This window comes from Muntiacus reevesi, chromosome 18 (genome assembly GCF_963930625.1).
Source record: "Muntiacus reevesi chromosome 18, mMunRee1.1, whole genome shotgun sequence".
In the NCBI taxonomy this organism is placed as follows: Eukaryota; Metazoa; Chordata; class Mammalia; order Artiodactyla; family Cervidae; genus Muntiacus; species Muntiacus reevesi.
The window spans coordinates 52,857,249-52,881,535 of record NC_089266.1 but is presented as its reverse complement, the minus strand read 5'-3'; the positions used below and the strand labels follow the sequence as shown (position 1 = coordinate 52,881,535).

The 24,287-nt window shown below is 43.6% G+C and overlaps 1 protein-coding gene across 1 annotated transcript; it reads left to right on the top strand.

Annotated features, from left to right (window-relative positions):
* The first annotated feature begins 570 nt into the window (after window positions 1-570).
* Window positions 571-1,232, top strand: LOC136149205 (ubiquitin-conjugating enzyme E2 N). Its single transcript, XM_065909279.1, has one exon. The coding sequence runs from the start codon at window positions 622-624 to the stop codon at window positions 1,078-1,080; it is 459 nt and encodes a 152-aa protein (XP_065765351.1). The 5' UTR covers window positions 571-621; the 3' UTR covers window positions 1,081-1,232.
* Window positions 1,233-24,287: the final 23,055 nt, after the last annotated feature.

Genomic DNA, 24,287 nt, shown 5'->3' with positions numbered 1-24,287 from the left:
TCCCCTTGGTATCTCTAATTTTCTTGAAGAGATCGCTAGTCTTTCCCATTCTATTGTGTTCCTCTATTGCATTGATCGCTGAGGAAGGCTTTCTTATCTCTCCTTGATATTCTTTGGAATTCTGAATTCAAATGGGTATATGTTTCCTTTTCTCCTTTGCTTTTCGCTTCTCTTCTTTTTACAGCTGTTTGTAAGGCCTCCTCAGACAGCCATTTTGCTTTCTTGCATTTCTTTTTCTTGGGGTTAGGAATTGTCACATTAAACAAATTCAACTCATAGGAAGTAATTGTAAAGAACCTCAAGCTTTCTCTCTTGTTAAGCCTTTAAATTCATTGGGTGGGGCTGTTGCGTCTACTGCATCTGGATAAAATTTCAGGCAGACTCTGTGATTTTCTTGATCTTCCTTAGCCTGTATTCATCCAAGCCTGAATATAGACTGGCTTCCCAGGAGGTGCAGTGGTAAAGAATCCACCTGCAGGAGACATAAGTGACGTGGGTGCGATCCCTGGGTCAGGAAGGGCCCCTGGAGTAGGAAAAAACTCAGTGATTAAAAAGTTCATATAGGCGTGAGGAGAGCGGAGCCGGAGACGAGACCAGAGGCCGAACTCGGGATCTGACAAGATGGCCGGGCTGCCCCGCAGGATTATCAAGGAAACCCAGCGTTTGCTGGCAGAACCAGTTCCTGGCATTAAAGCAGAACCAGATGAGAGCAACGCCCGTTATTTTCATGTGGTCATTGCTGGCCCTCAGGATTCCCCCTTTGAGGGAGGGACTTTTAAACTTGAACTATTCCTTCCAGAAGAATACCCAATGGCAGCCCCTAAAGTACGTTTCATGACCAAAATTTATCATCCTAATGTAGACAAGTTGGGAAGAATATGTTTAGATATTTTGAAAGATAAGTGGTCCCCAGCACTGCAGATCCGCACAGTTCTGCTATCGATCCAGGCTTTGTTAAGTGCTCCCAATCCAGATGATCCGTTAGCAAATGATGTAGCGGAGCAGTGGAAGACCAATGAAGCCCAAGCCATAGAAACAGCTAGAGCATGGACTAGGCTATATGCCATGAATAATATTTAAATCGCTTCGATCCTCAAGTGTGCATCACTTCTCCTATTCTGCCAAGACTTCTTCCTTTTTTGTTTGCATTTAATGGACACAGTCTTAGAAACATTACAGAATAAAAACCCAGACATCTTCAACCCTTTGGTGATTAAATGCACATTAGCAAATCTATGTCTTGTCCTGATTCACTGTTGTAAAGCATGAGCAGAGGCTAGAAGTACCATCTGGATTGTTGCGAAACGTTTAAAAGCAGTGGCGCCTCTCTGCTTTTATTCATTTCCCCCATCATGGTTTAAGTATAAAGCACTGTGAATGAAGGTAGTTGTCAGGGTTAGCTGCAGGGGTGTGGGTGTTTTTCTTTATTTTATTATTATTATTTTTTTTTGGTGGGGGGGGGAAGGTAGTTTTATTTTAATTTTATGGGCTCCTTTCCCCCTTTTTATGGTGATCTAATTGCATTGGTTAAAAGCAGCTAACCAGTTCTTTAGAATATGCTCTCTAGCCAAGTCTAACTTTATTTAGACGCTGTAGATGGACAAGCTTGATTGTTTGAGCCAAAATGGGAACATTAAACAGACATCACAGCCCTCACTAATAACATTGTGACCTTGCTGTCAAGTGTAAAATCCTCCCTTCAAGAAGAGAAGCTTGTGACCATTTTGTATGGCTTGTCTGGAAACTTCTGTAAATCTTATGTTTTAGTAAAATATTTTTTGTTATTCTAAAAAAAAAAAAAAAAAAAAAAAAAAAAAGTTCATATAATCATTAACATTCCAAATATGATGTAAAATTAAGGCTTTTCCCATCTCCTTCAGCCTAGCTTTTCCCATCTCCTTCAGGGACACCTCTGTCCCTCCTCTTCCATCTTTTTTTTTTTTTTTTTTTTTAGATGCTGGATATCTTTTTTTAATAGAGTATTACTCTTCTATCTTTTTAACTGTAGTTTTTGGTGCTTACAGTGTTGGAGCGGGAAAAAGTAGGAAAGTTCCCAGTTGCTTGGTGCAGGCATGGGAATCTGGCGTTGTTTTCTGGACTTGGCAGGTGTTTAAAGCTGACTTGTGTGGGTGTTTTCTATCACCTCCTGTCTTAATCAGTTCAGACAGCTACATAGCAAAATACCATAGGCTGGGTGGCTTATAAGAACAGAAATTGATTACTCCTAGCTCTGGAGGCTGAAGTCTGAGGTGCGGGGGCTTTCCTGAGAGCTGTCTTCTGGTTGCCAAGAAGACAACTGGCCAACGCTGACCAGTCCCATCGTTTCCTCACATGGCAGAATGAGAATGAATTAGTTTTTTGGCCTCTTCTTCTAAGGGCACTAAATCTCATTTCATGAGAGCTCCACCCTCATGACCTAATCACCTCCCAGATCTCCCTCCTTCAAACACCATCACATCTAGGGCTAAGATTTCTACATAAGAATTTTGAGGAGGCACAAACATTCAGTCCGTAACACCTCCATTGCTGTCATATGCAGTTCTTCAGTCAGACTGATGTACTTTCCTTGGGCTTATCACTTGCTCCTTCCCCCAGCCCTAGGAATCTGGCCATACCTCTAGCTTCTCTGGGCTTCCCTGATAGCTTAGTTGGTAAAGAATCCACCTGCAATGCAAGAGACCCCAGTTGGATTCCTGGGTCGGGAAGATCCCCTGGAGAAGGGATAGGCTACTAACTCCAGTATTCTTGGGCTTCCCTGGTGTTTCAGCTGGTAAAGAATCTGCCTGCAATGCGGGAGATCTGGGTTCGATCCCTGGGCTGGGAAGATCCCCTGGAGAAGGGAAAGGCTACCCACTCCAGTATTTTGGCCTGGAGAATTCCAAGGACTGTATAGTCCATGGGGTCACAGAGAGTCAGACACAATGGAGCAACTTGCACTTTCACTTCACTTTCCTCCTGGCTGAAGTCTCTCTGCCCCTCTAGGCTGTTCTCTTAGGTGGGATCTTCAACTATTCTAGGCAGCCCTCTCTCTCACTCACTCACAAGCTCTCACCTTTGCCCTAACTTCTCAACTTTCCAAAAGAAAATTCGACCCTGCCATCTTTCTTGCTGTTTTGGTTTCTCAGGCTTTTTTCTTGCCAAGCTGTGCAGCTTGTAGGATCTCAGTTTCCCCGAACAGGGAACGAACCCAGGTCAAAGCAGTGAAAGTGTTGAATTCTAACCACTAGACCCCCAGGGAACGCCTCTGGTTTCTCAGTCTTGACACATTTGAGATAGGAATGGGGTGGAATTCATAACACAACTTTCTCCAAAGAAATTCTCATCTAAAATCTCATCTAAAATCCTCAACTCTTTTCACAGCCTTTATTTTAAAGTTTATTTTATTTGATATGAGTATTGCGATTCCTGCTTTCTTTTGGTCTCCGTTTGCGTGAAATATTTTTCTCCAGCCCTTCTCTTTCAGTCCGTATGTGTCCCTTGTTTTGAGGTGGGTCCCTTGTAGACAGCATATATAGGGGTTTTGTTTTGCAAATCAAAACCACAATGAGGTACCATTACATGCCAGTCAGGATGGCTGCTATCCAAAAGTCTATAAGCAATAAATGCTGGAGAGGGTGTGGAGAAAAGGGAACCCTCTTACACTGTTGGTGGGAATGCAAACTAGTACAGCCGCTATGGAGAACAGTGTGGAGATTTCTTAAAAAACTGGAAATAGAACTGCCATATGACCCAGCAATCCCACTCCTGGGCATACACACCGAGGAAACCAGATCTGAAAGAGACATGTGCACCCCAATGTTCATCACAGCACTGTTTATAATAGCCAGGACATGGAAGCAACCTAGATGCCCATCAGCAGATGAATGGATAAGGAAGCTATGGTACATATCCACAATGGAATATTACTCAGCCATTAAAAAGAATTCATTTGAATCAGTTCTAATGAGGTGGAAGAAACTGGAACCTATTTTACAGAAAGAAGTAAGCCATAAAGATAAAGACCATTACAGTATACTAACACATATATATGGAATTTAGAAAGATGGTAATGATAACCCTATATGCAAAACAGAAAAAGAGACACAGAAGTACAAAACAGACTTTTGGACTCTGTCGGAGAAGGCGAGGGTGGGATGTTTCAAGAGAACAGCATCAAAACATGTGTATTATCTAGGGTGAAACAGATCACCAGCCCAGGTTGGATGCATGAGACAAGTGCTCAGGGCGGGTGCACTGGGAAGACCCAGAGGGATCGGGTAGAGAGGGAGGTGGGAGGGGGAATCGGGATGGGGAATACATGTAAATCCATGGCTAATTCAAGTCAATGTACGACAAAAACCACTACAATATTGTAAAGTAATTAGCCTCCAACTAATAAAAATAAATGAAAAAAAAAAATCCTCAACTCTATTGTACCTTAAATAGTCTTTTGCCACTTAGTTTGTAAATCCCGTTCTAGCACCTCACTTTGGAATTTGGAATTTGTTGTGATTTAGCTGAAACTTCTATTTTAATATCTGCTTTCATTTGATTTAGGGTATGTCTTGAACCAGAATGCTTCTATTATCTGAATCCGAGGCATTAACATGACCTTTTCTTCTAATTTTCAGTCATAAGATACTGTATACCATTTGGATGTATTTCCAAGGCCCTGCTTCCCTGGTGACTCAGACAGGAGAGAATTTGCTTGCAATGCAGGAGACACAGGTTTGATCCCTGGGTTGGGAAGATCCCCTGGAGAAAGAAATGGCAACCCATTTCAGCATTCTTGCCTGGAAAATTCCATAGACAGAAGAGCCTGGTGGGCTACAGTCCATGACGTCACAAGGAGTCAGACTTGACTGAGCGACTAACACTCCCAGGCCCTGCCTCTATAGACCCAGATCTGCATTCTAGTGAGAGAGGGGGCACTAGTGAAAAAGAGAGGCAGTGCTTCAAGCAAGCTCTGTATGGCCATGGACATCCTTGTGTGGTACCCTGACTCTGGAGGGGAGTTGCTGTCCCTCCCTGCTTTCTAGCATCTCCAAGGTGTGATGTGAGGTGGTGGAGCAGACTTCTTCAAGAATGGACTGAGACATCGCTGGGGACTCCTGCAGGAAGAGGCAAGAGCCAAACAAATTTGGAAACTTGGACTGTACATGATCTCGAGCAATTTACCTCTCTGAGTCTTGGTTTCTACATCTGTAGAATGAGCATAGGAAGCCCTCTGTTCCTTATAGCTGAGATTCTATGAAGTGCTTTTATTTTTTTAAATTTTTTTATTTTTTAATTTTTCAGTGGGTTTTGTCATACATTGATGTGAATCAGCCATAGAGTTACACGAATTCCCCATCCCGGTCTCCCATCCCACCTCCCTCTCCACCCAATTCCTCTGGATCTTCCCAGCCCACCAGGCCCGAGCACTTGACTCATGCCTCCCACCTGGGCTGGTGGTCTGTTTCACCACAGATAATATACATGCTGTTCTTTCGAAACATCCCACCCTTCCCTTCTCCCACAGAGATCAAAAGTCTGTTCTGTACTTCTGCGTCTCTTCTTCTGCCCTGCATATAGGGCCATTGTTACCATCTTTCTAAATTCCGTATATATGTGTTAGTATACTGTAGTGTTGTGCTTTTTTAATTTGAGAAATGGGTCATGAGAGTCAGGAATTGGGGACTTGTTGGTAGACACTATTGAGTCCCCCATCTTGGACTGTGTGGACCTTGATGTCAGAGCCTGAGTCATGTTGTTTTTCTTCTATCTCAATGCGAGTACAATTTATTAGATGAAATGGTGGTGCTGTTGACTGTATCTCTTTGGAACACCTGTGGTGTGGATTTGCTTTGCAGAGTTGCCTGTTTATTTCATATGTGCTCTCTGTCAGGACGAATCCAGAGAAAGTGAGTGCAGGACCAGTGCTTCTCCAACTTCATCACATCCCCGATATCCTACACCAAAACCCTTTCGTGTTGATTTGGTTACTTGGTTTCATTTTCCAAGATATTTTTTTCCAAGATGTTGAACCCAGTTCTCTTTATTTCTGCTTTTGCTGTGACGCCAGTTCTCATTTCTGAAAGTTTTCTTGCTTTCCCCCTCATTCCTTCAATAATGTTGTTTTCATCTTCACTTGCCTCTGGGTTTTTGGTGTGCCCTGTGAACTGTATTCACTTGCTCAGACAGGGGTGTGGAGGAAGTGTAGGCCAGGAAACCCCAGCAACCTCCAGCTAACGTGTGAGAGCCTTTCACTTTGTGATTACTACAATTGTTGCCTAGTGGAACAGTGAGCCATTAGCTGGGTTCTCACCCCCTTATTAGTATTACCCTGTAATTTAATCACAATTAGACTCCCAGAGACATAGACATAGGAAACCAGTAGGCAAAGGAGGTAGATGGCAGAAAGTAACAGCAGCCAGGGCTTTTCATCAAAGGCACTATTTTCCGAAGGTGCAGGGCCAAGGAAGAGAGGTCAGAGCTTGGAATGAGGTGACCGGGTAAACAGTTAAAAGGACTTGAGTTTTACTTTCTGGCGTTGAGGTTGGGAGTGTGTGAGCATTGATCTCATGTGCTGGGCTGAGCCAATTTGTTTAATAGCAATTGAAAGACATTTTGAGAGATGACCTCCTGCGCCCTTCACCTTCTCTCCTTGTGGTCCGTGAGAGGAAGGTTTCAGAGGAGGCTTTCCTTTATCTCACCTGGTTTCCTCCCTGTGTCCCAAAGCAAATCCTTGTGTATACGTTGGAATCCACCTCCTTCCTGAGGGACTCACAGAGGCCCAGGTCCGGAGATGACCATTCCGATAGATTCTGGGTCCTACTGAGAAGTGAGGATGCAGGCAGCGTATACAACTAGGGCTGGAAGTAGACAGTTGTGAAGAGTGGGATCCTTAGATCCTTCCAAGGGACTGTTGTCCTACTCAAGCTTCAGAAACCCAGTTTGTAGTATAGAAAGGAGGAAGGAATCCCAGCATTTGAGCGCCTAAATGACGAGGAAATGATTCAGTCACTCTCCTCCATGGGACTGATCTAAGAAGAACCAAGTGTGAACATTCAGCCCAGCCCAGGACTTCTTCCTTCTTCAATAAAAACAGCCACCTTTGGCCAAAGTCAAATTGTTAAGGGTAGAGTTGACTGAGGGAGCTGTGAGGACCTGTGAGATGGGAGCAGAGCCGGGTGAGAAAAGCTGAGAGCCCACGTAACTGTAAGCAAAACCAAGATACACTTTGGAAGCCTTCTACTCCCCTTACTCTCTCTCTTTCTCCTCTTCCCAATCAGGAGGAGCCAGTCCTCCTACAAATCTACTTGTGTATTTAATTACTAAGCACCCTCAAGGGTATTAGGAGAAGTATCTGGTATTCCAGAAGGTTCTGGAAGCCCAAGGCTCCTTTCCTCCAATCAATACACCTGGACCTAGGTGTATGGGATAAAGGACTTCTCCCTTCTCTGATTCTCTTGGCATCAGATTCTTCACTTCTTATGGTAACCTTGTGATTCTAAGTTGGGGGCTTGCCAGGACAGTTCTAGTTTTAAATATTTTATCCTATTGTCTTCATAAGTACTTCCAAGGCCACACGCCCTGAATCTGTTATGGAAAAAAACTGTAAGTACAATCTTAACTCACAGCATTTCCTGTCCAGCTGAAATCTATATAAATCTTGTCCTTCCCCAGCACCTAGGCAGAATGGCGTTTGAAAGATTTGCTAGAATCCCAGCTAAGGAAAAATTAGCTTGTGGGTTGGTGTAGGAACAAAGGATGGGTGATCTCTTTTATTTGGAAGCTTGATTCTAAAGCCCCCAAAACTTATGCAAAAAAATCCACTCTCCTGATGAACAGATTCAAACTTGCTTTCATCTTTAAGTCTCAGATGTGGCTGTATGGCTTTAGCTTTCAGAATTCTCTTTTCCACTAATTCCCTGATAAAAATCCATTTAGGAGGGAATAGAGTTTGACTCTATAATGAAAGGTGAGAGTTAACTGGCCTCTTCCACCTGGGGCATTGTTTTTCACAATACTGGTCTCAACACACTGTTCGGTCCTGAAATCATTTAGAAGATACTAAGTTTTAGCAAAACTTCAAAACTACAGATAGACAAAGAGATACAGATTTAGATAGAGACACAGAATAGAAAAGGAAGAGAACAGAACATGTCAGAATACACCACACTTGATTTGAATAAATACTGTTTCCTGAAACTTTTGATTCTTCTGTTTTATTTACCCATATATATGTGTGTCTTGGGTCACTATGTAAAAATTTTTTTTTTTTCCATTGTGTGAGTGCTAAGTCACTTCAGTTGTGTCCAGCTCTGTGAGACCCTGTGGACTGTAGCCCACCAGGCTCCTTTGTCCATAGGATTCTCCAGGCAAGAATACTGGAGTGGGCTGCTGTGCCCTCCTCCAGGGGATCTTCCCGACTCAGGGATCAAACCTGCATCTCTTATGTCTCCTACATTGGCAGGTGGGTTCTTTTAACACTTCCCTGGTGGCTCAGTGGTAAGGAATCTGCTTGCAATGCAGAAGACCGCCTGCCAATGCAGGAGACACCAGTTTGATCAGGAGACACGGGTTTGATCCCTGGGTCAGGAAGATCCCCTGGAGAGGGAAATGGCAACCCGCTCCAGTATTCTTGCCTGGGAAATCCCACGGACAGAGGAGCCTGGCGGGCTCTGGTTCACGACGTTGCAAAAGTCTGACAGAACTTAACAACTAAATCATCGTCTACCTGGGAAGCCCTTTTTTTCTGATGGTCACTAAAAAATGTTCAAGACCTCCTAGGAGAGGTCACAGAGTTCACACTGAGACTAAAACTGCTAATGCAGACCCTTGCCCAAAAGTTGGTTCCATAGGGAAGAAAAAAGAGTAGCCAGAGGCTGGAGGGGGGACTGGGGGAGTCGGGGAGGGGCGTGGAGCCCAACCAAGGGTGTGAGGACAAGCAGTGGAGAAAGGAGAGGAAAGGGCCTGAGAAAGACGCCCACTTCGGTCCCCTCCACAGCTGCAGGCACAGAGCCCTGAGCGCCAACAGCACACCAGGCACTCTGCCAAATGCCTTAAATGAGGTAGCCCTTTCAAGTCTCACCACACCCCACAAGGAGGATGGGTACTCTTATTGTCCTATTTTATAGGTGGGGAAAGTGAGGCCCGGAGGTTGAATAACTTGTCTGAGGTCACACGGCTTGGAATTACAGACAACTTGGTCTACCGCTCAGCTGTACCTGATTTTTCAGCTCCCTCCCTCCTGCAGCCACAGTAGGCAGTTCCTCTTTGGCTTAGGGACAGGACTTGGTATGGGGCCAGTATGAGTGATTCACATAGGCCAGCTGGGAGCCTTGCCCCTGGGTGCAGGGCAGACAGTGCCAGGAAGCAGGTCTTGGAGCCCAGAGCCAGAGGCTGGTGACTGCGAGGGTGGCAGCCCTCCCCCAGCTCTGCTCCTGCTTGCAGCAGGCTGCAGCTTTGCCATCGCAGAACACGTGGCTAATTATAACCAAACAATGAGCAATCACAGCCTGCTGGCGGTTTAGTTCTCGTTAGAGGCCTGGCAGGCTTTTCATTAGCACTTCCCCGCCGCCTGAAGGGGAAGGCAGGAGCTCTTGGCTCCGGCTCCCTCCCCCTTTCTGTTCCCTCTTCTCAGAGCCGGGTTGGGGCTTTCTCAGCTTCAGAGGTGTGCAGGTTGTATTCAGTGCCGCAGGGGGTATCTTTGTTCCTGCCTTCAGCGAGCTCACCATCTGCCTAGCAGTCTATTGATTGGAATCAAAAGACAGGCCTATTTGAGCCTGGCAGAGAGGAGAGAGGTTTTGGTCAGCTTTGTGTCCTTGGCGGCTTCTCTCTCAGGCCCTTTCTTGGGGACAGTGAGACTATATTTCTGCCCTTCAATAATATGAGACAGAAAAGTAGTTGCTTTGGTACATGATCTCTAGTGGTGCTCATTGTTACAGTCTGTCCCATGGAGAGGGACTCTGTCCAAATCTTGGACGTGTAAACCTGGACCAACAAGAGAGACCCATATAGTCACTATAGCCCTGGGAACCCAGAAGAGTTTCTCAAATGTCTTTTTCTTTCTCTTTTCTCTGGCTGCACCCAAGGGCTTGTGGGATCCTAGTTCCCTGACCTGGGATTGAAGCAAGGTCCTCATCAGTGAGGAGTCCTAAACCCTGGAATGCCAAGGAATTCCCTCAAATGCCTATTTTAAGGGCTTTGGGGAGGGTACAAAGGAATAGCCTCAGACTGTAGAGAATCTGCCTCTAGGAAATGTACGTTGTTTACTGTTCCTAGCCAAACTTCAAAGTCCTGCAGGCTTATCTTTTGCCTCTTCAGTCCTATTTAGTTCAGTTCAGTTCAGTCGCTCAGTAGTGTGCAAATCTTTGCTACCTTACGGAGTGAAGCATGCCTCCCTGTCCATCATCAAGTCCCAGAGCTTACCCAAGCTCATGTCCATTGAGTCGGTGATGCCATTCAACAATCTCATCCTCTGTTGTCCTCTTCTCCTCCTGTCTTCAATCTTTCCCAGCATCAGGGTCTTTTCCAATGAGTCAGCTCCTTGCATCAGGTGGCCAAAGTACTGGAGTTTCAGCTTCAGCATCAGTCCTTTCAATGAATATTCAGGACTGATTTCCTTTAGGATGGACTGGTTAGATCTCCTTGCAGGCCAAGGGACTCTCAAGAGTCTTCTCCAACACCACAGTCCAAAAGAATCAATTCTTCGGCGCTCAGCTTTCTTTAAAGTGCAACGCTCACATCCATACATGACTACTGGAAAAACTATAGCTTAGACTAAATGGACCTTTGTTGGCAAAGTAATGTCTCTGCTTTTTAATATACTGTCTAGATTGGTCACAGCTTTTCTTCCAAGGAGCAAATATCTTTTAATTTCATGGCTGTAGTCACCATCTGCAGTGATTTTGGAGCCCAAGAAAATAAAGTCTGCCACTGTTTCCTCATCTATTTGCCATGAAGTGATGGGACCAGATGCCATAATCTTAGTTTTCTGAATGTTGAGCTTTAAGCCAACTTTTTCGTTCTCTTCTTTCACTTTCATCAAGAGGCTCTTTAGTTTTTCTTCATTTTCTGCCATAAGGGTGGTGTCATCTGCATATCTGAGTTAATTGATATTTCTCCTGGCAATCTTGATTCCAGCTTGTGCTTCATCCAGTCCAGCATTTCGAATGATGTACTCTGCATTACAAGTTAAATAAGGAGGGTGACAATATACAGCCTTGATGTACTCCTTTTCCTGTTTGGAACCAGTCTGTTGTTCTATGTCCAGTTATAACTGTTGCTCCCTGACCAGCATACAGGTTTCTCAGGAGGCAAGTCAGGTGGTCTGGTATTCCCATCTCTTTAAGAATTTTTCACAGTTTGTTGTGATCCACATAGTAAAAAGCTTTGGCGTAGTCAATAAAGCAGAAGTAGATGTTTTTCTGGAACTCTCTTGCATTTTCTATGATGCAGCGGATATTGGCAATTTGATCTTTGGTTCCTCTGCCTTTTCTAAATCCAGCTTGAACATTCGGAAGTTCACAGTTCATGTACTGTTGAAGCCTGGCTTGGAGAATTTTGAGCATTACTTTGCTAGCATGTGAGATGAGTACAATTGTGCAGTAGTCTGAGCATTCTTTGGCATTGCCTTTCTTAGAGATTGCAATGAAAACTGACCTTTTCCAGTCCTGTGGCCACTGCTGAGTTTTCCAAATTTGCTGGCATATTGAGTGTAGCACTTCCACAGCATCATCTTTTAGGATTTGAAAAAGTTCAACTGGTATTCCATCACCTCCACTAACTGTTCATAGTGATGCTTCCTAAGGCCCACTTGACTTTATTCTAGGACATCTGGCTCTAGGTGAGTGATCACACCATTGTGATTATCTGGGTCATGAAGATCTTTTTTGTACAGTTCTTTCATGTATTCTCGCCACCTCTTCTTAATATCTTCTGCTTATGTTAGGTCTATACCATTTCTGTCCTTTATTGTGCCCATCTTTGTGTGAAATATTCCCTTGGTATCTCTAATTTTCTTGAAGAGATCTCTAGTCTTTCCTATTCTATTATTTTCCTCTATTTCTTTGCATTGATCACTGAGGAAGGCTTTCTTATCTCTCCTTGCTATTCTTTGGAACTCTGCATTCAAATGGGTATATCTTTCCTTTTCTCCTTTGCCTTTAGTGTCTCTTCTTTTCTCAACTATTTGTAAGGCCTCTTCAGACAACCATTTTGCCTTTTTGCATTTCTTTTTCTTGGGATGGTCTTGATCCCTGCCTCTTGTACAATGTCAGGCACTCTGTCTATCAGATCTAATCCCTTGAATCTATTTCTCACTTCCACTGTATAATCATAAGGGATTTGATTTAGGTCATACTTGAATGGTCTAGAGGTTTTCCCTACTTTCTTCAATTTAAGTCTGAATTTGGCAGTAAGGAATTCATGATCTGAGCAACAGTCAGCTCCCAGTCTTGTTTTTGCTGACTGTATAGAGCTTCTCCATCTTTGACTGCAAAGAATATAATCAATCTGATTTTGGTGTTAACCGTCTGGTGATGTCCATGTGTAGAGTCTTCTCTTGTGTTGTTGGAAGAGGGTGTTTGCTATGACCAGTGCGTTCTCTTGGCAAAACTCTGTTAGCCTTTGACCTACTTCATTTTTGTACTCCAAGGCCAGATTTGCCTGTTACTCACTCTCCCTGATAGCTAACATCCTTTTGGTGTTCACCGATTCCATATTAGGACTTCCTAGAGAAAGCAAGGAGAAGGCAATGGCAACCTACTCCAGTACTCTTGCCTGGAAAATCCCATGGACAGAGGAACCTGGTAGGCTGCAGTCCATGGGGTTGCTAGGAGTCAGGCACGACTGAGCGACTTCACTTTCTCTTTTCACTTTCATGCATTGGAGAAGGTAATGGCAACCCACTTCAGTGTTCTTGCCTGGAGAATCCCAGGGACAGGAGAGCCTGGTGGGCTGCCATCTATGGGGTTGCACAGAGTCAGACACGACTCAAGTGATGCAGCAGCAGCAGCAGCAGCAGCAGGAGCCCCTTATTCAGCTCAGAGAAAGCATGGGGATTCCAGAAAAACCATCTACTTATGCTTCATTGACTACGCTAAAGCCTTTCGATTGTGTGGATCACAACAAACTGTGAAAAATTCTTAAAGAGATGGGAATACCAGACCACCTGACTTGCCTGCTGAGAAACCTGTATGTGGGTCAAGAAGCAACAGTTAGAACTGGACATGGAAAAACAGACTGGTTCCAAATTGGGAAAGGAGTACATCAAGGCTGTATATTGTCACCCTGCTTATTTAACTTATATGCAGAGTACATCGTGTGAAATGCTGGACTGGATGAAGCACAAGCTGGAATCAAGATTGCTGGGAGAAATATCAATAACTTTAGAAATGCAGATGACACCACCCTTTTGGCAAAAAGTAAAAAGGAACTAAAGAGCCTCTTGATGAAAGTGAAAGAGGAGAGTGAAAAAGTTGGCTTAAAGCTCAACATTCAAAAAACTAAGATCATGGCATCTAGTTCCATCACTTCATGGCAAATAGATGGGGAAACAATGGAAACAGTGGAAAAGTGACAGACTTTATTTTCTTGGGCTCCAAAATCACTGCAGATGGTGACTGCAGCCATGAAATTAAAGGACACTTGCCCCTTGAAAGGAAAGCTATGACAAACATAGACAGCATATTAAAAAGCAGAGATATCACTTTGCCGACAAAGGTCCATCTAGTCAAAGCTATGGTTTTTCTAGTAGTCATGTTTGGATGTGAGAGTTGGACTATAAAGAACACTGAGTGCCGAAGAATTGATGGTTTTGAACTGTGGTGTTGGAGAAGACTATTGAGTGTCCCTTGGACATCCAGGGTTTCAAAGCAGTCCACCCTAAAGGATAGCAACCCTGAGTATTCATTGGAAGGACTGATGCTGAAGCTGAAGCTCCAGTACTTTGGCCACCTGATGCAAAGAGTCAACTTATTGAAAAGCCCCTGAGGCTGGGAAAGAGGAAGCAGGAGGAGAAGGGGGCAACAGAGTATGAGATGGTTGGATAGCATCACCAACTCAGTGGACATGCGTTTGAGCAAGCTCTGGGAGATAATGAAAGACAGGGAAACCAGGCATGCTGCAGTCCATGGGGTCACAAAGAGTTGGACACGACTTAGCGACTGAACAACAGCAATCTGCTATCAACCCATCACATGAAGGTCTTAGTTGAAAATCTTTCAAGAGGGTATCCCTCCAGGAACCATCATCATAAACATGAGGAATACTTGGGTCCTGATCACAGAGGAATCTCTGGTGCCTCCCAAAGCAGAATGCCTGTCCAGAGCAGCAGAATATGGTCCATACTTGTGAGGTGAATGAGTGAGGATCTGGGAGGGGTATGAAAGGGCATCTGATCTTCATTTTCCAGGTAAAGATCTAAGGCTTAGAGGTAGGGTGACCAGCTGTCTCAGTTTGCCTAGGAATGAGGGGTTTCTACAACATGGGGATTTTCAGTTTTAAGATCAGACAAGTAAATCACCCTATAAGGGGCTGTGATGAGTAAACCCATGTGGGCAGAGTGGGAAGGAAAACAGATTTGGCCACAGTTTGTTCACCAGAAAGATGGGAAACATCTTTCCAGAGGGCTGTGGGAAGGCAATTCTTTAAAGAAGAACTAGATATGGCCAGTAAACACATTTAAAATATTTAAATTTACTGATAATATCAAATACAAACTAAAGCAACTTTCACCTATTTGTCAAAGATTTAAATATATATAGGGGATTCCCAGCAGTCCAGTGGTTAGGGGGCTTCCCTTGTGGCTCAGACAGTAAAGAATCTGCCTGCAATGCTGGAGACCTGGGTTTCATCCCTGGGATGGGAAGATTTCCTGGAGGAGGGCATGACTCTGCACTTTCACTTCCTAGGGTGTGGATTCAATCCCTGATAGGGGAACTAAGATCCTACAAACTGTGCGGCATGACACAGCCAAAACACACACACACACACACACACACACACACACACACACACACACACACATACACACAGAGACTAGGAAGCCAGCACTCATACACTGTTGGTCAAAATATAAACTATTTTGATCTTTTTGGACAGCAATTGGTTAAAAAATGTTTTTAAGCTATCCGTGCCCTTAGACAATATAATTACATTTCTTAGAATCTGATCTTAAGGAAATAATTAGCAAGAAGTGTGATCAAAGTTTGAGTACTTATTTGTTCTTGACAGCTTCATAATAAAATCAGGTTAAAGACAACCTAAAATTTCTCCTGGGGAGGCCAAATGAAAAAAAACAAATTCCTTTTGATTTTTAAGCAAAGCAATTCAACTCTCCTTTTGTTCTGCCCTCTGCTTTCAGATTTTGCCTAAAAGCCTTTATTTTAGATTCAAACAGTTCTTTCCAAAGAGAAATTTTGCCATCAGTATTTTAAATATGGTTTCCAGCCACTCTTGACTTTCATTGGTCACATAGGCCATGCCAGAGCAGCAGCTCAGACTGTCTCAAGAAGAAGAAGAAAAGAATGGTAGCAGATACTGTTAGATGTGGGGGATTCAGGCAGAGCTGACCAATGGAGCCTCAGGGAGAGTCCACCTAAGATCCACTCCTTCAGTAGATTGGCTCTTTCTCTCATTTAACGTTGACTTTGAGTCCCTCACTGAGGCCCTTACTAGCTGTGTGCCCATAAGCCAAGTTACTGAACTTCTCTGGACCTCAGTGGCTTTATCTGTAACAAGGGATTATTAATACTTATATAGTGCTTATTATGAGACAGTCTGTGATATAAAAAAATTTATTTGATCTTTGTCCTTGTTTCTGGCACAGAACTCCTAAAATTCATGGAATTTCCTGAATGATGATAGTGTCTTTTGTCATCCATAACAAGCTCTTTTTGACCACATCTGAGTTTATGCTAATGAGATGATTCAGAGTGAAGGCCTTAGATAGCTTTAGGATGGAGCTTGGCTGAGAGAAAGACCTAAGAGGCAAGATAAGAGGATGCAAGTTTTCAGTCCCATTCTCCAAATTCTGGAGAAAGAGGAGGGCCCAAGATTGTTCAAGATAAAAGCTCTTGAATAGCAAACTATAAGCAAAGTAAAAACACAGCCCTCAGAATGGGAGCAAATGAAACAACTGACAAAGAATTAATCTCCAAAATAAACAACCAGTTCATGCAGCTCAATACCAGAAAAACAAACAACCCAATCAAAAAGTGGGCAAAAGACCTAAACAGACATGTCTCCAAAGAAGACATCAAATCAGTTCAGTTCAGTTGCTCAGTCGTGTCCAACTCTTGTGACCCCATGGACTGCAGCACACCAGGCTTCCCTGTCCATCACCAACTCCTGGATCTTGCTCAAACTCATGTCCATTGAGTTGGTGATGTCATCCAACCGTCTCATCCTCTGTTGTCCCCTTCTCCTCCTGTCTTCAATCTTTCCCAGCATCAGGGTCTTTTCCAATGAGTCAGTTCTTCAAATCAGGTGCCCAAGAAGACATACAGATGGCTAATAAACACATGAAAAGATGCTCAACATCACTCATTATTAGAGAAATGCAAATCAAAGCCACAATGAGGTACCATCTCACACCAGTCAGAATGGCCATCATCAAAAAGTCTACAAACAATAAATACTAGAGAGAGTGTGGTGAAAAGGGAACCCTTTTACACTTTTGGTAGGAATGCAAACTGGTACAGCCACTATGGAAAATAATGTGGAGATTCGACTGGTAATAGAACTGCCATACGACCCAGCAATTCCACTGCTGGGCATACACCCCGAGGAAATGAGAATTGAAAGAGACACACATACCCCAATGTTCATCGCAACACTTTTTACAATAGCCAGGACATGGAAGCAACCTGGATGTCCATCAGCCGATGAATGGATAAGGAAGTTGTGGTACATATGCACAATGGAATATTACTCAGCTATATAAAGGAACACATTTGAGTCAGTTCTAATGAGGTGGATGAAACTGGAGCCTATTATACAGAGTGAAGTAAGTCAGAGATAGACAAATACTGTATATTAACGCATATATATAGAATTTAGGAAGATGGTACCAATGATCTTACATGCAGGGTAGCAAAGGAGACACAGACATAAAGAACAGACTTTTGGACTTGATGGGAGAAGGAGAGGGTGGGATGATTTGATGGAATAGCATTGAAACATGTGCATTACCGTATGTAGAATAGATGACCAGTGTAAGTTCAATGCATGAAGCAGGACACCCAAAGCCGGTGCTCTGGGACAACCCAGAGGGATAGTGTGGGGAGGGAGGTGGGAGCGGGGTTCAGGATAGGGGGACATATGTATACCTATGGCCCATTCATGTTGATGTATGGCAAAAATAATCACAATATTGTAATTATTCTCTAGTTAAAACAAATTATTTTAGAAAATACAGATGGTAAGCATAATAGCATCTGAAAAATTATCATGCATGTATGTGTTTGATACTGTATACATGCACACACAAGTACATGTGTAGAAAAAATATAGAAGAATACATTCTAAACTGTTGATAATGGTTATTCTAAAAGTTTAGGAGACCAGAGTGATGGGACCCAGGGTTTTCTTCATATGACATTATTGGAATTTTTTGTCATAAAGATATTAAAAAATAGACTTTATAAAAAAAATCCTCTTGAACAGGAAGATTCGAAGAACTTCTGGTCTGGTGAATAACATATGCATGTGTAGGAAGGGTGGTGCCTCCCAACTCCATGGGACAGACGCTCCTGCGTCAAGACCCTTCCAGACCTACCCTGTGTACCTCTTCGTCCAGTTGTTCACTTGTATTCTTTACCCAATAAATGTAAGCAAAGTGTTATCCTTAGTTCTCTGAGTCACCAGCATTCCTACACTCGGCATCATTCCTACTCCCTTCATTGTCTATGAGATGGTGTCTCCAACGATCTGCATTTCTGCGGATTAACCTCCTCCCACCTGAGTCACCTGCTTCTGTCATCCTATCTGAGACCTTGTCGCTAGGACCAACTGCACCAAGTCCAAAAACCTTCATTTCAAGCAGCTCTCACTGGCTGCTACCTCATATCTGTTCCATTTGCTTCCCACTCCTAGATTTTTCCACCCCCTCAGTGACCTCTCTTCCATTCAGTGATTCTCTAGCCCATTCATTCATCCCTCTAGGCCACCAGTTCTCTCAGTTCACGGTTTAGAGTTCCTGGTCCATCACAAAAGACTCATTTGCATATGTTCTTGCTCTTTGTAATGACACTAAAATACGTCTGCAAGTTCTCTGACACTTGTGTTAGTCTTCTTGGGCTGCCATAACAAAATATCAGAGAGTGGGTGACTTAAATGGAAATTAATTTATTCACTGTTCTGAAAGCTACAAGTCTAAGATCAAAGTTCTGGCCAATTCAGTTTAAGGGTCTCGGCTTTCAGAAGCAGCAAGCTCTTTGTCTCTTCTGTTTTTTTTTTTTTTTTTCTTTTAATCACTAAGAAAATGTTAAGCCCTTTTCCCCACTGTTAATTTAGTTCTAAATATATACTTTTTAAATTTTATTTTATATTGGAATATAGTTGTTTACTGGAGAAGGAAATGCAACCCACTCCAGTATTCTTGCCTGGGAAATCCCATGGACAGAAGGAGCCTGGTGGGCTATAGGCCGTGAGGTCACAAAAGAGTTGGACTTGAATTGGCTACTAAACAACACAGTCAGTTAGAAATGTTGTGTTAGCTTCAGATGTACAGCGGAGTGGTTCAGTTATACACATACACATATCTACTCTTTTTCAAATTCTTTTCCTATTTAGGTTATTATAGCGTATCAAGCAGCTGTGTCTCTTATAAAGACACTAATCCTATCAGATCACAGTCCCGTCTTCTTGACCTCATACAACCTTAATAACTTCTTTAGAGGTCCCATCTCCAAATATAGCCATGCTGAGGGTCAGAGGTTCAACATGTAAGTTTTGGGGCAGGGACACAAACATTCCGTTCATAACAACACTCCTCTCTTCAAAATGTGGGGTCTAATTCCCTTCCCCTTGAATATAGGCTGGACTTGGTGACTTGCTTTTAACAAATAGAATGTGGCCAAGCATTGCATGGTGACTTGAGTCTAGATCATAAAAATATAGTTTCTTCTATATTTTAGTTCTTCTCTCCCTGTCTTGCTAGCTCTGTGAGAAGTCATATGTCATGTTTTGAGGACACTTGAACAGCCTGTGTAGAGGCTCACACAAAGAGAAACTGGGTCTTTTTGCCAACAACCACTGCTGGTTTGCCAGTCATGCATGTGGACCACAGTGGAAGTAGATTCTCCAGTTCCAGTCAAGTTTTCAGATGATCAAAGTCCTGACAAAATCTTTTTTTTAAAAAAGTTAATTAATTTATTAATTTGGCTGCACTGAGTCTTAGGTGCGGCATGCAAGATCTGGTTCCCTGACTAGGGATGGGACCCAGGCTCCCTGCATTGGGAGCGCAGAGTCTTAGCCACTGGACCACCAGGGAAGTCCCCTGATAATATCCTGACTGCAACCTCATGAGAGATCCCAGAACTGCCGAGCTAAGCTCCCTCCAAATTCCAAGTTTTATCTCTTAAAAACTAAGAGATAATGTCTATTGTTTTAAGCTATTAAGTGCTGGGAATTTTTTTCAACAGCAATAGATAACTAAACCAGTCAATCCTAAAGGAAATCTATCTTGAATATTCATTAAAAGGATTGAAGCTGAAGCTCCAATACTTTGGCCACCTGATTAGAGTCATTAGAAAGACCCTAATGCTGGGAAAAATTGAAGGCAGGAGGAGAAGGGGACGACAGAGGATGAGATGGCTGGATGACATCACTAACTCAATGGATATGACTTTGAGCAAGCTCGGGGAGATGGTGAAAGACGGGGAAGTCTGGTGTGCTGCAGTCCATGAGGTTGTAAAGAGTCGGACACGACTGAGCAACTGAACAACAACGACCACCTTGACCTTCTTCCCTCCCAACCTGTGGGCCCAGTGAAGCCCCAACACTGGTTAAATCTAACTTCCAACTATCACACACCTGCACTCCAGCTGCTGAATGTGGCTGGAGAAATAGACGTGGCTGTGCTGAAAGGTCTCCCTTAAAAATCATGGACTTAAACCTCAGGAGGACCATGTTGTTGCCCAGCAATCTTACAGTCTCTCCCCAGGCAAATCACTCTCCTACTCCTTGTGATAACTGTATTTACTCCTCCCTTCCCAGACCTTCACACAACTCTCCTTGCTTCTCACTTTCAACCAGTGATATGATTTTTTCCCCTGCCAAGAAAATAGAAGAAATCGGAAAAAAATAAGTCCTTATCATTCCATTAAAAATACCAGCCTCCAGTATTCAGGCCCTTTAACTCCACCCCCATCCTCTTATGATGAATGGACCATCCAGTGTTTCTATCTGAGGTCAGGCCTTCCTCTTGTGCACTGGATCCTTTCCTTCCTGCTTATTAGAAGGCATCACTCCAGCAGTTATCTGCTGTCTCATAGGCATTGTCAAATTTTCTTTCTTTAGTGGACCGTTTCCATTATGGTATATAACTTTTATTTTTTAAAAAAAGAATGCTCAGGCCTGGTGCACTGGGAGGACCCTGAGGAGTCGGGTGGGGAGGGAGGTGGGAGGGGGGATCGGGATGGGGAATACGTGTAACTATATGGCTGATTCATGTCAATGTATGACAAAACCCACTGAAATGTTGTAAAGTGATTGGCCTCCAACTAATAAAATAATTAAAAAAAAAAAAAAAGAATCTTTGATCCTACTTTCCTCTCCAATTACTTCAACAATTGTCTGCTAACCATTCATAGCAAAATTTTAAAAAATGATCTGGACTGTTTCTATTTCCTTACCTCCTGTTCTCTGTCACATACCCTTCAGTGAGTCTCATGTCCCTACCATGACAGTAAAACCACATTTTTCAAGGTCTCCAGGGACTTCTGGTATTCAATGGTCAATTCTCTGTTCTCATTTGACTCATCAGCAACAATTCATTTGATCATTCACTTCATGAAAGAGTTTCTCAGTTCCTTCCAAACACCAGAGTTTTCCAATCCTCTTCCTACTTCACCAGCTGTTCCTTTTCCATTTTCCTTCCTGGATTCCCTTTCCCCCTTTTCACAAGCTCTAAGACTGGAGTGCCCCAAGGCCCAGTTCTCCTCTGTCCTCTCCCCTCCTCTCTTTAATGCCCTGCCTTTCTCTTCTCCTCTTAGTCCTTCCTCCTGGGTGCTTATACAGCCGCATGGCTTTAACACCATCCATGTGCTGCAGACCCCTTATTTATGTCTCTAATCCAGAGCCTCTCCCCAGAGCCCAGTATGAACAAAGGCAACTTCCTCTCTTTTTAGCATATTTGTCTCCACCTCTCTGTGGTTTCACCTTCTTCTCCTGATATTTGGCTTAATCCTACTCAAGGGTGACTGGTAGGATTAAAACATTCAATAGTGTTCAGGAGTGCCTTGCACAGAATTTGGAAATATTCATCAAATATAACTAAATGACTCCTTTCAGGGCAATATTTACGTTTGTCCTAAAGGCAAAGTTGTAAGTCTTCAGTGATGAAATTTCAGAGATGAGCAGATATGATTTCATTCTAATCGGGCCTGGGATGGAAATGGGGGATGTGGGTAGATTTTTTTTGGAGTGAGAAGCTTTTTCAGAATAGCTCAGATCATGCTGATTGCTGACTCAGTCTTTCGGTGGCATGTACTGGGCATTTCTTTATCTTTCTTGGTCTTGTTGTGGTCAGGGTAAGGTAAACTGGCTGGACAGTGCAGCAGGGTCCCACCCTGAATTTTCATGGTTCCTGTCTAGTTGGGGTTGTCCCACAGTTAGATCACAGTGGTGACAACCGGTGTATTCATTGTCCACTGAGCTTTGCAGAGAGACACTGTTCTTTAGCCACTGATTAAATCCTTAACTGGGCCCAAAATAGTATTAATAGGTGTTCCAGGCCAAAGGTACGAGTTAGACCTTACCTTGACATCTGGCTGAATCACTGTTGAAAGTTTTATATGTCAGAACCTCAACAAAATAAGAGTGTAATCCTCCTTCACCTCTCCAATTCACAGCGATGAGAGTCCATGAGGTGATAAAGCTGTATAAGACAGGGTCACTGAATCAGTCCATGTCCTGTCACTCCAGGCAATGAGGAGAGCTGGATGAAGGAGCTGTTTACAGGCTTCAGAGAAGCTACAAGGGTAAGGAAGCCAGGAAAGGTGGTAAGACACCCAGGGACCAGCAACTACAGGAACTCACTAGCACCTCCAGGCTGCAGGGGAAAGTGGGGAGTAGCAACTAGAGCCCAGGTGAGAAGAGTAGCAGGGAGAGGGCCTAGGGTTGGAGCCTGGGCCAACCATCAGCCCAGCAATGGGGGCGCTGGCAGAATAAACATCCCGACCTCTGCCTTCCCATCTCTTGTCAATGGCTCCCACTGGCCAAGCCCAACAAGGAACCAAGGGCAAGGGATGCTCTTGATATAGACCCCACAGGTCAGCTTCCTGGATCTCAGAGCAGGGTCAGGAAAGCTGGAGAGTGAAGCTGGAGGAGTCAATGGAGAATATCCTGTTGACTTGTTTCACATAACAACTAGTGGAAGCATTGAGAAGGTAAGGGGGATGGTTCATGACCCCCTGTTCCCACCAGCCAAAACCACTAAAGCTGATGTTCTACTTCAAGATGGGTTATGTGGGACTTCCCTGGTAGTCCAGTGTTTAAGACTTGACGCTTCCACTGCAGGGGGTGCAGGTTCAATCCCTGGTCCAGGAACTAAGATCCCACACGCTGCAGGGCAACTAAGTCCATGTGCTACAACTAGACAGTCTACATGCCTGCCAAAAAAAAAAAAGCAAGACAGATGGAATGTGTGATGGTTAATTTTATGTGTCAGTTTGATTGGGATAAGGGATGACCAGATAGCCAGTAAAATGTTATTTCTTGATGTGTCTGTGAGGATGTTTCCAGAAGAGATTAGCATTTAGAATCAATAGACTGAGTAAAGAAGATCTGCTTTCACCAGTGTGGGTGGGCATCACCCAATTCAACTAAAAAGTGACATAGTGGAGTAAGGGCGAACTCCCCCTCTCTTCTTGAGCTGGGACATCCACCTTCTCCTGCCCTTGTATTAGGGCAAGCACACTGACTGAAACCGCCCACCCTGGCCAGGCACCATAGTAACCATCTGCATGAGTTGTGTTACGACAGGAGGTCCTGGCAAGGAACATGGAACTAATAAGCCACCACCAACCGGAAGAGTTCTGGAAAGGTCAAAAGGAGACACCACATGTCTGACCACCTCCCAAAATCCTCTCTGGCATCCATCTTGACTGAACAAGGCACCACTGGGAAAGACTCTGAGTCAGAATGAGTGGCTAAGGACCACCTGGAAACTAATCCCATCGCCATAAAACCCGAGACTTCAAGCCAGCTGTGGCAGAGCTGTTCTTCTGGGTTCCCCTACCCTACTGCTCTCCACCCAGGCGCCCTTTCCCAATAAAATCTCTTGCTTTGCCAGAACATGTGTCTTCTCAAACAATTCATTTCCAAGTGTTGGACAAGAGCCCAGTTTCGGGCCCTGGAAGGGGTCCCTCTTCCTGCAACACTTGGACATAGGAACTTCCTGCAACATAGGACGTAGGTTCTTGGGCCTTTGAACTCCAGGACTCATCCAGCGGCTCCTCAGATTCTCTGGCTTTGGGACTTGAACAGAATTATACCACCAGCTAGTTTTCCTGGTTTTTAAGCTTGCAGATGGCAGATCATGTGAATTCTTGGCTTCCATAACCAAGTAAGCCAAGTCCTATAATAAATCTCATATCTGTATCTACTCTGTTTATCTATCTATATAAATCCTATGCGTTCTGTTTCTCTGAAATACATAGTATTCGAATAACCTATGAGTATTAACATATGAGACTGTAAATCTGTTTCCCCAACAATGCTTATGAGACAGGGACAGATTTATTGAAGTGTATGAGTATTTTAAGGAGTATTTTAATGAGCATTTTAAGGAGAATTCTGTCTCAACTTTGATAAAGATCTTCTGAGATGTAGAACTGGGAGAATGAGTGGGAAGAGAACCTGGAGGACAAGAAACAAGACCTGACACAAGAGGCTAAATCACCTTTCATAATAAAGAACTCAGAAAGAGGGGAGATATTTGGGTGTTGGAGAGGGCATGGGAGCCTTTGACAAGCAGAAGGCCCTTGAGTAGCTATGGATGGGAGAGAACTGGGGAGGAGTAAAAGGGGCTTTAGAAAAACTTTACCAAGCCTTTGTATCTCTTCAAGAGATATAAATAAGTAATTGGAATTTTT